The 16,730-nt window shown below is 38.4% G+C and overlaps 2 protein-coding genes across 6 annotated transcripts; both read left to right on the forward strand.

Moving 5' to 3' along the window:
- The first annotated feature begins 1,844 nt into the window (after nt 1–1,844).
- LOC105044501 (protein SLOW GREEN 1, chloroplastic) lies at nt 1,845–2,972 on the forward strand. The gene is given in 2 exon segments (XM_010922427.4): nt 1,845–2,011; nt 2,014–2,972. Coding segments are annotated over 2 exon segments (1,002 nt in total). The 5' UTR covers nt 1,845–1,968.
- On the forward strand, nt 2,845–16,390 carry LOC105044502 (uncharacterized). 5 transcript variants are annotated; one of them, XR_831917.4, is made up of 11 exons: nt 8,958–9,613; nt 10,004–10,099; nt 10,834–10,918; nt 11,111–11,232; nt 11,401–11,425; nt 11,519–11,602; nt 11,709–11,738; nt 11,872–11,977; nt 12,111–12,175; nt 15,872–15,945; nt 16,045–16,390. XR_831917.4 is itself a non-coding variant. In XM_010922429.4 (10 exons), exons 1-9 carry the CDS (start codon nt 9,524–9,526, stop codon nt 12,172–12,174), a joined length of 702 nt encoding a protein of 233 aa, XP_010920731.2. In that variant the 5' UTR covers nt 8,960–9,523; the 3' UTR covers nt 12,175; nt 16,045–16,390. The 5 variants fall into 5 exon arrangements, 3 of the variants coding, with proteins under 3 accessions (XP_073113299.1, XP_010920731.2, XP_010920730.2); XR_831918.4 differs by having other exon boundaries at nt 15,877–15,945; XM_010922429.4 differs by lacking the exon at nt 15,872–15,945 and having other exon boundaries at nt 8,960–9,613.
- Nucleotides 16,391–16,730: the final 340 nt, after the last annotated feature.

Consider the following 16,730-nt stretch of genomic DNA (forward strand, 5'->3'; position numbering starts at 1 on the left):
CGTCCCAGGCCCGCTGGCCCGCGTGGGACGCGGGACCCAGGCCCGGGCGGGACGCGGGACCCAGGCCCGCGCGGGACGCGCGTCCCAGGCCCAGGCCCGCGCGGGACGCGCGACCCAGGCCCAGGCCCGCGCGGGACGCGCGACCCAGCGGCCTGCTGGCCCTTGCCCCGGTCCACCGTGGACCGGGTAGTCCACGGCGCGGCCTGTGGACCGCGTGGACGTTTCCCACTCGATTCTCACGGTCCACGGCCCTATTCCGTGGACCGGAGCGCGATCTAAGGGTCCAGAGAGCTCCCGGTGTTGATCGGACGGCTTGGGACGTGATTTGGCTTGATTAAGGATTCCTAATCACCCTCTAACCTATGTTTAAGGCTTTAAAAGGCCTGAGACACAACAGAGAACGAGCGGTTTGGTTTCTCGCCGCCGTACGAACCGAGGAGAGAGAGAGAGAGGCGTGAGGCGCTGTGAGAGAAGGAGCAGGAGGCTCCTGGACAGCGGTCGCCAGGCTCTTCAGGGGTTCAGGGGGTCTCCAAGAGAGAGAGAGCTTTGTGAGGGGAACTTCATGTGAGAGAGAATTGGGTGTACAAGGGTTGAGGGTGAGGTCTCCTCTTGTAAAATTTTCTTTTCATAGTGAAGTTTGCATGTCCCGTGGAGGCGAGCCCTTTTGTGGCTGATCCACGTATTTTGATTGTTTTTCCTTTTGTTTTGTTTCTTCTTTCTTCCTGCTGCATCGCGTGGTACTGAAAGGATCTTGGGAGGTGGTGTCCTGGCCAGACATCCACCCAACACTTAATATAATATAGCTCATATAATTATGGGATTGCTTTCATAATTTTAATAATATAAATTAGATGATGTTGCCGATTTATCGAGTCCCTGTTTATTTGGGATTATATTTTTGTTGTTTGTTCCAAAATCAATCTTGTCCTAGTTGGTTACCCCATCTTATTCCCATGCATAGGTGTTTTGTCTTTTCTAATCATTAGAGTTTAGGCCAAGACTAAATTAATGGGCTAGAGTAAAAGTTGGTTTCTGAATCAGGATGGGCTTTAGAAAATTATATGTATGCATAGTTTATCAAAAAATAAAAAAATACATGTATTCATTATTCATACATACGTGTGTGTATGTATATATGTATGTATATATATATGTATGTATGTATACGCGCACTATGTGCGTGTTTGAATATGATGATTTTACAACAGATGTATATGGAGAGAGTAGCTATATTGTCCTTTACGTAAATAAAGATCATAAAATTTTTGTCATAATGTGAATGTGTGACTCACATTTGATATCTTCAATCTTGTGGTAAAGCTACCATCTCCTTCCATATGAGTGCACCTACATGGTAGATTTGAGTCCTCTCATCTGGGGGAGAGTCGTAATATTTTGGCTATCAACTTTATGATTTAAAAATATTTTTGATTTATTAATAAAAATATATATTTTTTAATTTTTCTTTCATATTTTGTTTCATTTTTCTCCATGATGATTGTAGACCGATCTGATCTTATCCCATGTCATTGATATAAATTTTTACGGTTGTAAATATCACACACAGATAGCTAAACTGCATGCTTCATCAAAAAGGGATCATACAATGAATACAAGGATTGCAACTTTTCTGCTACATTGTTATATCAATATGTCAAAGGCCGGTGTAGCAAAATGTGGAATAAAAAGGTACAATTAGCCGGCCATTTCAACGAAAATATTCATGTTTACCGATTCATAAATTATGCCATATTTCTGAAATATCATTAAAACATTTTTTTTTTTTTTAAATAAATGTTTGAAGATGCTACCAGGGATTTTTTTTGTTTTGATTTAATTTAATCCTTGCGCAACACGTTTGTCCGACCGCTGCTCGACTCCGACTCGTCCGAGCTCCGTAGTCCTCCCCCACTTCCTTTCCCCAATCGATCGGGACTCCAATTCCATTCCTCCTCGTCGAAGCAAAGAATGGAATCCGTTTGCCGACTCCGTCACCACCCCACCCCTCTCCACCCCCCCTCCTTTCCCGCCCCGCCTTCTCCAAACACCTCCTCCCCGTTAAACCCTTATCCGCCAAACCCAGACGCCCCCTCTCCCTCCGCGCCTCCTATACTTCCCACAACCCTTCCCCCAAAACCCTAGACCCCCTTTCTTCTCTCATCCGCCCCGCCGGCGTCGTCCTCACTGCCGCCGCCGCCCTCCTCCTCGCTCGCTTCCAATGCCCCGCCCCCGCCACCGCCGTCTCCCCCCCTCCTGCCACCGTCCAATCCGACACCCTCACCGAAGACGAGAAGGAACGCACCCTCGAGGAGTACCTCGACTCCCACCCCGACGACATCCGCTCCCTCCGAGCCCTGATGGAGCTCAAGGTCAGGTCCCAGAAGCTCCCCGAGGCAATCGACATCGTCGACCGCCTCATCGCTCTCGAACCCGACGAAGGGGACCTCCCACTCCTCAAGGCCCACTTTCAGAACTATAGTGGCGACGCCGAGACAGCGAAGAAGGGGTTCCAGGAGATCCTTGAGCGGGACCCCTTCTGCGTCGAGGCCTACCACGGGCTCGTCATGGCCGCCTCCCAGTCGGATTCTTCCCACGAGGAGCTGGACGGCATTCTGAAGAGAGTCGAGGAGGCCATGGAGATGTGCAAGAAGGCAAAGAAAAAAGAGGACTTGAGGGATTTCAAGCTGCTGGTCGCTCAGATCAGGGTCATCGAAGGGAAGTATGACGAGGCTCTCAAGATATATGATGAATTGGTGAAGGAGGAGCCGAGGGATTTCAGGCCTTATCTGTGCCAGGGGATTATATATACTTTGTTGAGGAAGAAGGATGAGGCCGAGAAGCATTTCCAGAAGTACCGAAGGCTCGTTCCAAAGGGTCATCCTTATGCACGGTACTTTGAGGAAAACATGATGGCGATAAAGATTTTTGGGCAGATGGAGGAGAACAAAAGAAGAGGATCTTTCAAGAGCTAAGGTGTTATCGGTAAGGAGGACAGTTCATATAGGAGTTCGGTTGGACCCTTTTAATTTGAATTTTCTATATGTTAGTATTCAAAATTTTGCTGGTCAATTTTTCTGGTTTCAGCAGTAGTTATGTTGATTCGTGATGACATTTTGATTTCACTAGGCTGGTGGCGAAGTTGTTCCAATAATGGCCTTTCTAATGTTTTTGTTAACTTGGATGGTCAGAATAGAGCTGGTTAAATTGAAGCTTTCATGGTTTCAGATTAATTTTTTCTCCTAATTCATGAGTTTCATTGAGGTCTGGCATTGAAAAATTCTCTCTCTCTCTCTCTCTCTCTTGCAGCACAACACCTAGCAAGGCTCTTGCATGCATGCTTATTTAAACGATAGTGTTTTAAAATACCTGATAGCCACTTTTTGGTTGTTTAGAATTGGAATTAGAAAACTTAAACCAATTCCCATTAGGCAGGAATGGTGTTCTCATTCTCAGCCGATTACAAGTTTGGTCAGGGTATCCTATCTATTGTGTGGCACCTATGCATCTAGGATTCCAGACAGGTGCCTCATCAGCTTCGAAGTGTATAATTGCCAAATGAACTACTTCACAATATAGTGATCCTAAGCTGTTCAAAACATCAGTTAGTTCTTGATTTCTCTACATTATTCGGAGGGCATTTATATGTTTTTTTTTTCCCCTTTTGTATCATACCTATGTTCTCGTAGTTTATGTGAAAGTGGGAACAAGGAAATGAAACTTGGAATAATTTATGTCATGCAGACCACCCCACCCCCCCAACAAAAAAAAAAAAAAAGTTTTGTTTCAGGTACTCTGTTGGCATCCAAATGTAGCTTAAATCCTTTGTATCAAATACTGTGATATGGGTCTGTTACGATGTTCCGCAAATGTTACTTTTTTTCTTGATTATATCATCACCAGTATTAGTTCTCGCAATCATTATATATACAGTTATGGATTCTTAGTTCACTTTTGGAGATGGGGTACAATTTGATATATTTATCAGCATTTAGATTCAGTGATTCAGATTTTTGAAGGACAGCTTTGGTGATTCAAAAGAAGTATTTATCAATCATATCCTTATCAGATATCATACTAATATATGTTAATGCAGTATATTACTTTGTACTGACATAGGTGGCATTGATGTCGGTATTGGAGTCAGCTTTAGTGATGCTATATGTATAGGGTTAATGGGCAGCATCTGATATATGATAATAGAACAGCAGTGTACCTTGACTGAAGAGAAGGAGTTGGGCCATTAGTGGATATTATTATATAAACATTGAGTAGCCGAAATCCTATGCTCATGATGAACTTGTGTTAGGGAAATTATTGATAAATTGCTAAGTTGGGTCCTTAGAAGGTAAGCTGACTTGAGATTCTGCATGTTAATTATATCTTAACTCCTTGGGGTTGTGCTCGATTTTGGCTCCAATCTGTGTCTTATCTATCCCTGGTCCAAGAGACTGCTCAGCCTGATTTAGTTAGTAACAGGAAAACTGGAGCCTGAAGCAGCAAAAACAACATCTTCAGAATTGATTTCGCATTACTTACATATTATCATATCTAGATTGAAGGATTTAAAGTTATTTTAAGAGAAAATGCTGGTTCCTTAGTGACACATGAATGTATTTGTGTATAACATTAGATAGTTTTTCATGAGGGTTGAGGATGATATTTTAAAAGGTCTCATGTGTCACTTCTAGTGCTTTTATCAACCAATGTCATTATAATTAGTGTACCTTCTTGACCCTTGTCTGATATCAGGATGGATATTTTAAAAAGAGCATCAGATGAGTGCTTCAGATTGACACAAAGACATGTGGGATGGATTTATTTATTTATTCCCTTGTGGTTTTTACTATTAAGTATATATGACTAGTTTTTACATGCACATCTCTTGCTGGAGGAACTCAAGGTGAAACATATTTCTCATACAATGAGAGTAGTGGCACACTATGTAAGCTGATGGGGACCATTATTCAAAATTCAATGGTTTATCTTGTTGTGTTTCGTGGGGAGGTAGGACTTTTGCGATGAGTGAAACATCGCATAGTCACAGGGAGAGAAATAGGGTGGTCTGCTAGGTGGGTTGGCTAGGACTATTAATCAAAATCCAGTGTTTTTTTTGACATGCCAGCATTCAGTGTATATATATGATGGTTAAAATATCTCAACTTATCAGCCAATAAAGTTACTAAGTGATTGAATCTAACAGTATTGCTGCTTCAATTTCATCTAGTGGCATATTGCCATTTCAGTTTAATATATCAGTGTTAGGAAAATCCAACTGCTCAATTCTACCTTGTATTCTTTTATTCACTCTGTTGATATCTGTAAGAAGCTGATTTTAAGTCTTATGCACTGTCACATAGAAAAACAGTGACTGTCAGAAAAACCCATTCACTGCACTATCATTTCATCAATGATTGCGAGCCTATATATGATATATATTCAATATATACTTTATATCAACTAGTAACGTGGAACTTTTCTTATCCTGACCAAATGATCTTAAAATTCTATCAATCTCGTCGCTAACTTTGCTTTTGCACTGATAACAATGCCATATAGTAATGTTTTAACGGCTTTTTACATGCCTTGATCATGATATTAATTTGTTTGAATTATTAGAATCATTCCTTTAACTGTATGATCATCTTGAAACCAGCAAATATTGGATGAAGAATGTCATTGTCATCTCTAATTTTATTTAATTCTTGTATTTTTGAATATAGATTCAGAAAAATGTGGATTGGAAAATTACAATCGGCAAACTAATACTTAAAGATCTGGTTTTGAGTTTGGCAACATATGAAGCTCTGGTTATGCCATTTAATGTTTAGGAGTTCAACAATTACTTTCCTATTCTTTTTTTTCATACAATAAAACATATTGTTAGGGCAGAAATCTTCTTGCGCAGGTTTACTTAGAAAAGCACAGTTTGTAACTCCAAATTCTTCATTCTAAAATATCGCTTCCCAACTTGATTATTTTTCAATAAAATAAGAGAAGTTTCAATTTAGGGATAAGCAACCTTTGCATTCTGCTATGATATGTTATGATGTCAGATTTGTTGATTTCTAGAAGTGTTTACTCTTCAAGTGTTTTTTAAATTGTTTTGTGATACAAGGACTTCTTTCTACGGGGTTATACAACTTGGGTAATGGAGGTTTGTCAGTTCTTATAAGCGTAGCTTAGCATATGGACAAATTTCAACGTTGGGGATAATATTAAAATTACATCTCATGGATATGGTCACTGAAAGGTTTTTGACAGATCCACACGCGCGCGCGCACACAGAGAGAGAGAGAGAGGGGGGGGGGGGGGGGGGGGTTGGTTTGGTAGGGGAAAGAAAAAGAAAAGGCAAAAAGGAAAACGGACACTTATTTAGTGGGGAGTCAGTGCTGCAGAAAAAAACCGGTACAGTTCTTCTGCCATGGTTGCTCCATCATTATATATTGCTAAACAATCTTCTGGGGTTCTGATGAAACAAGCATGGATGCTGGAGTTTATTATATTTGTGGGCAAAGATTGCAGGATACATTGTCAACGTGACAATATATTGACCAAGTGTGATGTTCAGATTCTATTCCATCAATCAGATCATACCCTACCAATTAAGGGCAGTGTTTCTGAAAATAGAATGATGAGTATCAAAAATGTAGTATTGCTTTACTGGGGTGTTAGTATTAACCATGTGTGGGAACATGTATTGCTTATTTAGTTCCAGAAACCCGGGGTTGCAATCTAAACTTTGCAATGTACAAGGTTTTGGTTCTTGGTTCTTTTTAGTCCTTGTTAAGCATTATCCTACAGGTACGTTGTGCAGGGGAAATGGTTGGTTAGCAGAGGAAGCTCTGCATTGTTGTTTGGTGACAAATAAGACATCTCACTGGGTTTGATCTGGCTATATATAAGATGACATCTTGATCCATGTCCATACTTGATATGACTAATACTGCTGCGTGGGAGTATGCTTTTGCTAAGTTTTGGAAGTCCTTTCCATTTCTTTCAAGCTCAGTGGCACTGTCAGCAGAAGGGTTTTTCAATTGATTTTGGAACTATTCAAATTGGGTGGAATTTTCTTTGGATGCTTGTGCTTGCATGGGTGAACGGTTTGATGCTTGCCAATATTGTACTATTTATGCTAGCCAATATGGTATCCTATGGTGCAAGAATAGTCACTTGAAGATTTCTGGGTAATCTGATACTGCTTTGGTCGGTTGTCCGATGGATAAAGCAATCTACACTGAATATTGTACCGTAGTTGGAGGCAAGTTGTTTGCATGGAAGAGTAAAAAGCAGAGGATAATATTTTGCTCAAGTATTGAAGCAGAGTATAAAGCAATGGCATTGACAACATGTTGGTATGGTTAAAAACTTGAGGATATAGGCTTTGATCATGATGCTTCTATTGAGATGAAATGTGGCAACCAAGCTTCCATGCATATTACTTCAATAATCTTGCATTCCTATTGAGATGATGTAGATTGCCATTTTGTCCGTGAGTCGTAAACCAAGATAATTTTTACTCCATATATCGCCATGGAACACCAATTGATAGATATATTTACCAAATCTGTTGGAAGAAATAGATTAAAGAGCAAAATTAGCAAGTTGGGCATGATTAGCATCGATTTTCCAACATAAGGGAATCATTAGAATCTTTGATTGAAGATTGACGGGAGATCTCCATAACATTAGACATGATTTGACAAAATCCGAGGATGCCAAAGAATCTTGTAAGTATAACAACTTAATTTGATTATCTACCATATGTAAATGATTGATTGATTGAGTGATTTTGTACCATGTATTCTCCTGTAAATAAGGAAAAATGCAGTCCAAAGATATGGATCAAAAAATTTTCATATATTTTCTCCAATTTATCCCAAATACTCTCTCTTCCATTTATATCTTTTTAAGGTCGCATTTGGGATGACATGTGACATAATGTTGAATTATAAAAGAGAAATATCCATGATATTTAGGATGACTGTAGGTAATTAGTAAAAGCTTCAACTTGTTCTATCCTGTTTTTATAGCCTACTATTCAAATTTCGAATGCAGGGGGAGAGTTTGAGCCGCCCAAACAAAGTGATATAATTAGTCGCAAGAGTTTAGGCCAGGCTTGGCTCTCCGCGAGAAAAAGAAAGAAAAAAAAAATGAAAGAGGATGGTCGGGGTAGGGAGGGGAGCTGGCATCATCTTTTTTTTTTTTTTTTTTTTTAATATAAAATTTATTGAAATCAAAATAAAGAATATGTTTGATGTTATTTAAAAATTATTTTTATTTTTTAAATTAAAATAAAATTTTTTAATTTTTAATATTTTGAAAATAAAAAAATTATTTTTTTATCGTTACCATCAACACTAGCTCTATCATCGTTATCATCTTCGTCATCGTCACTCGCTGTTATCACGATTTTCATCGTGTTCATCTTACCATTATCACCATCATCATACTTTTATCATATTGTTGGGGCATTCGCTACAATCATTTATGCTGGCACAGTATAATTATTTTCATCATTTTTATTTTTATTATATATTTAACATCTTTTCTATTAGATCGTTGCTGTTTAATCATATCATCATCTTCATTGTTATTATTTATATTATATTATTAATATTTTTTTATCATTATTGATGATATCATCATCATCGTTATCATCACTAACTCTGTCATAAACTATTACAACACCGTTGTTAACTTTGTTGTCTCCTTGGAGCACTGTTGCCATCGTTATCGTCCCCCAACATATTTATATTTCAAAAAATAATTAACCATATGAATCATATTTATATTTTCTAAAATTTAAAAATTAAAATAAGATTTTTATTTTTTATTTTTTAAAAATATAAAAAATTAAAGACCGAAGGGCGACGGCTCCAACCTTCTAATTTTTTTTTCCCAAATTTTTGCATGTCCGTCTTGATCGCATAAGCACTTCTCCTCGCAGCTGGCCTTTTTCAGACTGTTTTCAGCTTGCTGGACCTGTGCTATATTACCGCAGAGCTGTCCTCTGGGACATGCGCATGGTTGAGTCTACGGTGCCCGGACGCAGTCTGCCCATGTTTGACCACATCCGCCAAGCAAAAACCCAATAAATTAATGCCAAAAAAAGTAATAAATAGCACAAGTGGCAAGCCCAGTATATCTCTCCAATACTGATACTAATGATAATAATAATCGAAGACCTTTCCATCTTTTTGTTCCGAAGTTTCCTGAGCCAATCCAATTTATTTTTCCCCCTTGAGATCTTTTCTCCCACACACGCCCTCTCCCTCTCTCTCTTTTGGGAATCTCGAGTTTTCAACGCGGATTGGCCAACCCACTTCCTTCCTTCCACCACCAACCTCCCCTACGTCTACGTTCACCAACTCGCCGGGAGGTGGCCTGGTTTTCCCTCTCGTGTTCTCGGTAGATCGGCCATATTTACTTCCCATTTTCTCAATTGTCGGTCTGGTTTATTTTCCTGGGACAAATCTCAGGGTCGTGGGGAGGGGGGGGGGGAGAGAGAGAGAGAGGAGCGAAGATGGCGAATTGGGAGCTCAAGCACTGCTGCGATCACGATCAGGTCGTCTTCATCGCAACCATCAGCGTCTTCACCGTCGTCATCCTCGCCGTATGTCTCTCTCCGACCTCACCACCTCCTCCCTCTCCAGTATTCCAATCTCCCGTTTAACTTTTATTCTTTTCTTTCCTCTGGGCGAGACACAGAAACCCCCTTTACCCCCTTTCCTACTCAATAAAGCCTAAAGGACACTGCTGAAGTCGGTTCAACTGAACTTTTTACTAAAGTTTGTCTATTTTCTGCGTTGGAGACCTATAAAGGTCCGTAGATTTTTACATAAAAGTCCCAATATAGCGAAGATGCCGATTGGTTGTGACAAACTCTCCCCTTTGATTGGATCTAGTTTTGCCTTGGCATCTTCTGCCGTGCTGTTTTAAATGAGGCATATTTCTCCTAATATTGCGGTGTTGTTTGGTGTGTCATGTCGTGAACTACTTGTAGTTGTGGAGGACGATTTTGCTGACTCCTTTCAAGCTCATCACCGTATTTCTCCACGAGACCAGCCATGCTCTTGCGTGCAAACTGACATGTGGGCAGGTATGAAGTTAAAATACTCTTTGTGAATTCCAATTCAGAGCATATCTAATGCACAGACATGTAATCCCCCTTGGTCTGCATCAGTTTGATGTGATCTGGAATGAGTAGCTTGATTGTTTTGCTCGAGAATTCTTTTTGGTAGATGCATGCGGGTTTTGGATGTTCTCAATTATGTCTATCTTAAACATGCTCTGGATCTCACCATGTTGGAGCAATATCAAGCACATCGTATCATGTTTCAATTAATTCAAGCAATTCTCTGTTTTGCTTCTTTTAGTAGACTACTGAGCCTCGTTGAAGTAACCTAATAGTTGCACAAAATAGTTGGCCTAAATAAAGAAGTCCTGATTTCCAAATGTCTAACTGGTGTCACTAAGTGCGAAAGTGTTTTTTTTTAATCAACACTTTTACTGAATATGTATTGTAGCATTCTTCTTGATTATTGTCATAACAGATCTTCTAGAAACTCATAGTGCTTGTGTGCTTTCAAGACAGGCTACCAAACTTCTGGATCTAATGATCATCATGTGTTAAATTTTGCCCTCCCTCAGTGAAGTGAATCTGTAGTGTTGTGATTTTATTCATGGAGCTGCTATACATGCATTTACGTATTCTAATATCAATATGTGGTGTTTTGATCAAATGCTAATCCATGCCCAACTTATCATTTTACATATCATGATGCCTTTTTGGACATTCCAACAGCCTATTCATAGTTTTCATCTTCAATGCAGGTGGAGGGTATGCAGGTTCATGCCAATGAGGGTGGGGTCACGCAAACCCGTGGTGGCATCTACTGGTTAATTTTGCCTGCTGGATGTAATGCATTTTTCCTTCTCTAATTGTTCATTGTTTCTAGTTTCAATGTGCAATATTCCTTGATATGAAGCTTGGAAAATCCAGTTGCCAGAATTTCTTATGTAGATCTTGCTTAATGTGCCATACAATATCAATATCATTATTGGTTCTTGATGGCCCTTGTAATAAAATATTCTGCTCTTTACAATCCAGATCTAGGGTCATCATTTTGGGGAATGGTTTTCATACTTGCATCTACAAACCTTCTCACTACAAGAATTGCAGCTGGTTGCTTTATAGTCGCGCTGATTGTTGTCCTCTTTGTTGCTGAAAATGTGAGCAGTTGATTTAATTAAAACAAGTTTCTATTAGCTTCCATTATTTTCTTCGTCATCCACTTCTTTACCAAAGTCTTAGATGGAAAGTCAATTTGTTATGTTTCTTTCCCCCTCGACACTCATCTTCTGGATGTATCTCTGATTATATTATTGTGGATCATGCAGTGGACTCTTCGAGGACTGTGCATAGGTGTGTATATATGATCATTTTACTTTAATCAAAATACATAACCTGATGTTCAAGATCTGCGCAAAATTAATATATGAGCATGTAATTGTCTAGGCTTTATCATATTTCTTGCAATTGTTTGGGTTTTACAAGAAACTACAAAGGTCCACATTCTTCGCTATGTCATTTTGTTCATAGGTGCGAACCTGTCTACCTGCATATTTTCTTTTCTTTATGATTATTCATTGGACATGACTTGTAGCATAGCTCAGAGAAATTACATGTGCTTCTTTGCAAACTGCAGGTGTAATGAACAGCTTATTTTCAGTTTATGGTAAGCATGATTATTACCTAGATTTTATTCAACTAAATTATTATGGACAAACCAACTATTCAGCACCTATAAGTTGGATGGAATATCTGGAGTTCACCAAAATCAGTCCCATAAGAATCAGCTCCTGTTGCAGATATCTATGATGATTTAATATCCCGAAGAGTCCACTCAAGTGATGCTGAGAAATTTGCTGAGATTTGCCCTTGCCCTTGTAATGGTGTTGGATGGGGGGTTATTTGGTGAGATTCTGTTCCTAGAATACAATTTATTTGTGAAATGACTTCTCTGTTTATATACATGAAGGAGACTTTCATGGTAGCATGCATGATTTCTATTGCTCTACTAAATAATCATTGTTGATTTTGCTTGCAGGGGTCTGATATCATTTGCGTTTCTATGCGGATCCATTTACCTTGGTCTTGTTATTTTATCCTGAGGTATTAATTACTTTACATGTTTATTAGTCTTAGTAATAATTGATTTTGTTATGATCTTAGCTTTAGCAGTCTGCGTCATGTGTAAAGGAATAATGTGAACCTGATTAGGTGCTTATATTATCAAGTTCTTTTGATATATGTGTTTTAGATCTTCTAAGGGAGGTCAGTGACCTATATAATGCTAGTTTGCCTAGTTTTCTGTCTGTCATGTTAGCAGTTATGATTTCACAAACCTTGCAAAGAAAAGAAGGGGGATTTAACTCTGTTTAAGAGACTTCAGTTCTACGAAGGACAGAAAAACAGAATTTTCTTCATTGAATGTCAATGAACCGGAAAATGAAGATAGTACATATTAATCTTAGTCAGAATCCATAGCAACATCTGGAATACAACCTTGAATATCAAAGAAGACTTCTGTGTCTTTTTCTGCTTAACTTCAAAGAATTTTGAGAGTGTGATTGTTTCTTGCTTCAGCAATAAGGTTAACAGACGAAATAGAGTAAATACTCTTGGGATCCTTTTCGCTAACAACTTACAGTTTACTACTGTTCCTGGCTCCCCCAAGAAGATGGAAAAAAAACCAATGAGCATCAATAAAGCACCGAATAGAAGGATAAAATAGAAAGCGATTGAGTTGGAAAACAGGGTTGTTGTATATGGTAGACTATGCAAGAAACCTACTCGATTAATATGTTTCCCATAATGGAAACAAATCTAATATGCCAAGTCCGTAATCTTCCCTGACTTCTCCTACTGTTCTAAATCTAAATTATGCACTGACAGAACATTAAACAGGAACATAGTGCTTATGTTTGCCATAATGGAGACAAATTTAATATGCCAAGTCCATTGTCTTCTCTGACTTATCCTACTGTTCTAAATTTTGATTATGCACTGTCAGAAAATTAAACAGGAAACATAACAGTAAAAAATCAATATGACTATCTTTGAAGCAGTGACTTAGAAATTTAATTAACAAGCATTAATAATTACAATATAGAAGGGAAAGGATAGAAAAGAATCTTTGGAAAATGGGGTTGTCGCATATGGTAGACTATGCACAGAACCTGGTTGATGAATATGTTTACCTTAAAGAGGAAAAAAAAATCTAAGGCGTCCATTCCGTGGTCTTAAAGGACTCTCTTTTTGTTTAAATGTTTCGATGTGCACTTATGCTGCATTAAACATGAAGATAGCAGTTAAAAAAAAAAAAAAAAAAATCAATGAGAGTATCTTAAGTAGTGATTTAGAATTTACTGGTGGACCTCTTTAAGACCAGAACATTGTGTATTTAGAAACAAATTCTAATCATGTTCTTGAATTTTCTTATAGTATATAAGTTATGTTTTGTATAAGTATATTTTCTTGTATTTGAAGTTCATGGTTTTTTGTCTGCATCCTTTTTAACTTTCCCATATCATAATTGCATGTTAGAGATGAAAGTTTATAGCTCAATGTAATTGAATTATTAGGGTTTCACCCATTGTGGGAGATTACTGTATATTGGCAATTTTCCAACACTTGTTCAAATTACATGTTATCCATTATCAAAGGAATCCTGAGCTCTCAAAACTGGCTTGTAAACTTTTTTTGCATGAGTGAGCCATTCATTGTTCATTGCCTTAATTGGATTTCACTGACGTAATCCCTCATCATGATGCTACGGTAGCCAACCAATTTAGTTTGGGCCTAGAGTTCTGTGTATTATTGCTCATTGGCAGCATGAATCACCAAATTTGGTCGAACCAATTGGTTTTCTTCCTTGTTTGAGGGAGTTCAATCCTATCCCTGGTTTCATCATCTGCTGGATTGAGTGGGGCTTTTGAAATCAGAAAGGAGAAACTGGAAGCCCCTATAGTTACCTCTTTGGGTCCAACCTTTTCTTTGGCAAGGATTTTCAAGGAAGGATCATATCTACTGTACTAGCCTCATATCATGCTGCCTGGCTTGTTATCTAATGTTTTGGAAGAGCTGTATTACTGAGTTAGTGACAAGCCCAGGTATCATCACATTCCACTAAAATCGACCTAATTCCCTTTCATTTTCTGATCCTCACGAATCCATTTTGGAGAATCTCATTATTTCTATTAATTCTTTGTTGTTACCTCTAGGAGGACATTTCTGGTGTTATCATGCAGGTTTGAACCCGTATGGGCACTTACTGTTTTTTTCTTGTTCTGGAGACGTGCTATTTTTGCACCATCTTATAGCATGATCTGCTGCCTGAACCTCTTTTCAGAACCTTCTGAGGTCTTTCCATCATGAACAGGTCTTCTATGCTCTTTGCTTTTTATTCATCTCAGGTTCCACAATCACCACAAAATTGGTGTGCTGAAATTTCTTTTTAACCATTAAGCAAAGTAAAAGAAGAGTTTCTTTTTACCCACTTTTATATACTCAAACCTTTTCTATGCCCTTACGCCTTGATATGCTCCTTGCTTTCATTTTCAGCCCTTTTGAGTTCTCTAGGTATGTTGCTCCATATGTGTCAAAGTAACTTCTGTATGTGCCAAAGTAACTCTCGGCCCAGATGTCATTCTTTTGTTTCTTCAGTTTCTTGATCCTCTGCCATTTTGTTACCCACTAGTGGTTGAATTTGCTTCGTGCCATATAGGGTTGTAAGCAGTATGTAAAACCTGGACAACAAACTTATTAAGTCAGGCTTGAATTCTGTTTGCAGGATCCATTGTCTATTGAATCGGGTGTGAGTTTGGTTGTTTTGAAATACTAACTTGGATATGCATTTAATATGTATTTTGCATGTTATGTTATGTATCATACCTGTATCGACAAATTACTTTTTTTAGTGTACTTTATGCCATTATCATCAAGGCTCAGCCTTCTCCTAATATGCTAGTGCTACTGATGTACTATGTGTTATGTTTGTAATCTAATATTACGTGTTGGATTTCTTATCATACCTTAACTAATTGAAGTACTGTACACGAAAGATTTTTTGTTTTTAAGTCAAAATAAGGCAAGAGAAAAGTATAAAATAATAACAACCTTATAAATGTGCATGTACTCTGGATTTGACATATCCATCATCCTAAGGATCATTAAGGCTGAGAATCAATTTAGAAACTCAACATGTTGAAGGATGCTATAAATTCGTGCATGTGGTCCATCTAATCGAAGGATTAAAAGCCAGAATCAGGTCACTTCTCTAAATTGATGCTATAGAGTTTAAAAAATGCACTTGTTGGATTTGAATGTGAATTTGGATTTTATATTCCTTGTGAATGTTGGGCTTGTACCTTGATGTGCCTGACCTCAAATTCATCTGTGTATGTGACTTATTAAAGAGATCATGCCTGTTCTAGAGGGTTGATTGGTTTTTGTGATTAATCATTATTTAAAGGAACATGACTTGTGACTCATTATAGCTTGTTATCTCAGATTATAGGACATCTCTGCATGATCAGATGTAACATATTATGTTTGGTTCTCGTGCAATATTAAAAACACCATGGCATGAAAGAAGCTGCTTTTTCTATAGAATCATTTTTTCTGACAATCGTAAGTTCTTTTCTATGGATTAAAGTATGTGCTTGATGAAACTGGCAGCAGTATCGTCATTCTTCGGTCAACTGGTATATTGCTGCTTGTTTGTGACATCTACCCATGCACTGTGAACAGCACTATCATAACATTTTTCCTCCTATCCTTCGTTGTTCTAAACCATTCTCAATGTAGGATAGAAGGAATGAACCCTTTATGCTGATTGCATCTGCTTGTTCCAGTAGGAGCTGTCAAACTGATCCATCATTGTATGTTAGTCAATGAGATAAGCTTCGGTTGTGCTTATCCTTTTTGTCTAACTTGTTCTCAGGGTTCAATTTTACATGGATTCTTGCCTCTCTGAATAGGATGGAGTGCTTTCAAGAGGTTCCTGTTGCTTGGAAATTCATGCTCAGAAATTCAAATTGCATCAGGCTTACAATTTATCCTCCTGCATCAATTATGGAGTGATGAATGGCCTTAGCTGATACATGTCCTCCTGGATCAATTATGGGGTGATGAATGGCCATAGCTGATACATGCTTTTGTTCATTATTCTTTTATGACACTATTGACTCTCATCCGACCTTTCAACATTCATGGGTCTCAAACACAGCTGATCATTCTTTTTTGCTATAGAATTAGTTTTGTACTTCTGATTTGTTAATGGTTTTTAATCAAAGTGTTCCTGCAATGAATTAGTTTTTTTCCAAATCAGAATGCCCCATTGCTGTGGATGCCAATATTAACCATATGTTATGCCTAAAAAATGGAAAATTATATCTTTTATTGCTATTTGCAGCATCTGTTTGTAGTGGAATCTAATTCGTTTGACAACACATATCTAAAGATTGTGCTACTAGTAATGGTGGCTAACTGTCAAATCATGCCATCTTGATAGTGGATTGGAGCGTTTACACTGAGGAGCTCACAGCCCCCTCATCGCGGTTGCACCAATAATTACATCCTTTCTACTGTTGACTTCTGCTATTCATATGCTTTATCTGGCCAAGGGATCCTCCCATGCCTGCTATTTCTTTGCTTTCGCTTTACC

This window comes from Elaeis guineensis, chromosome 5 (assembly GCF_000442705.2).
Source record: "Elaeis guineensis isolate ETL-2024a chromosome 5, EG11, whole genome shotgun sequence".
NCBI lineage: Eukaryota > Viridiplantae > Streptophyta > Magnoliopsida > Arecales > Arecaceae > Elaeis > Elaeis guineensis.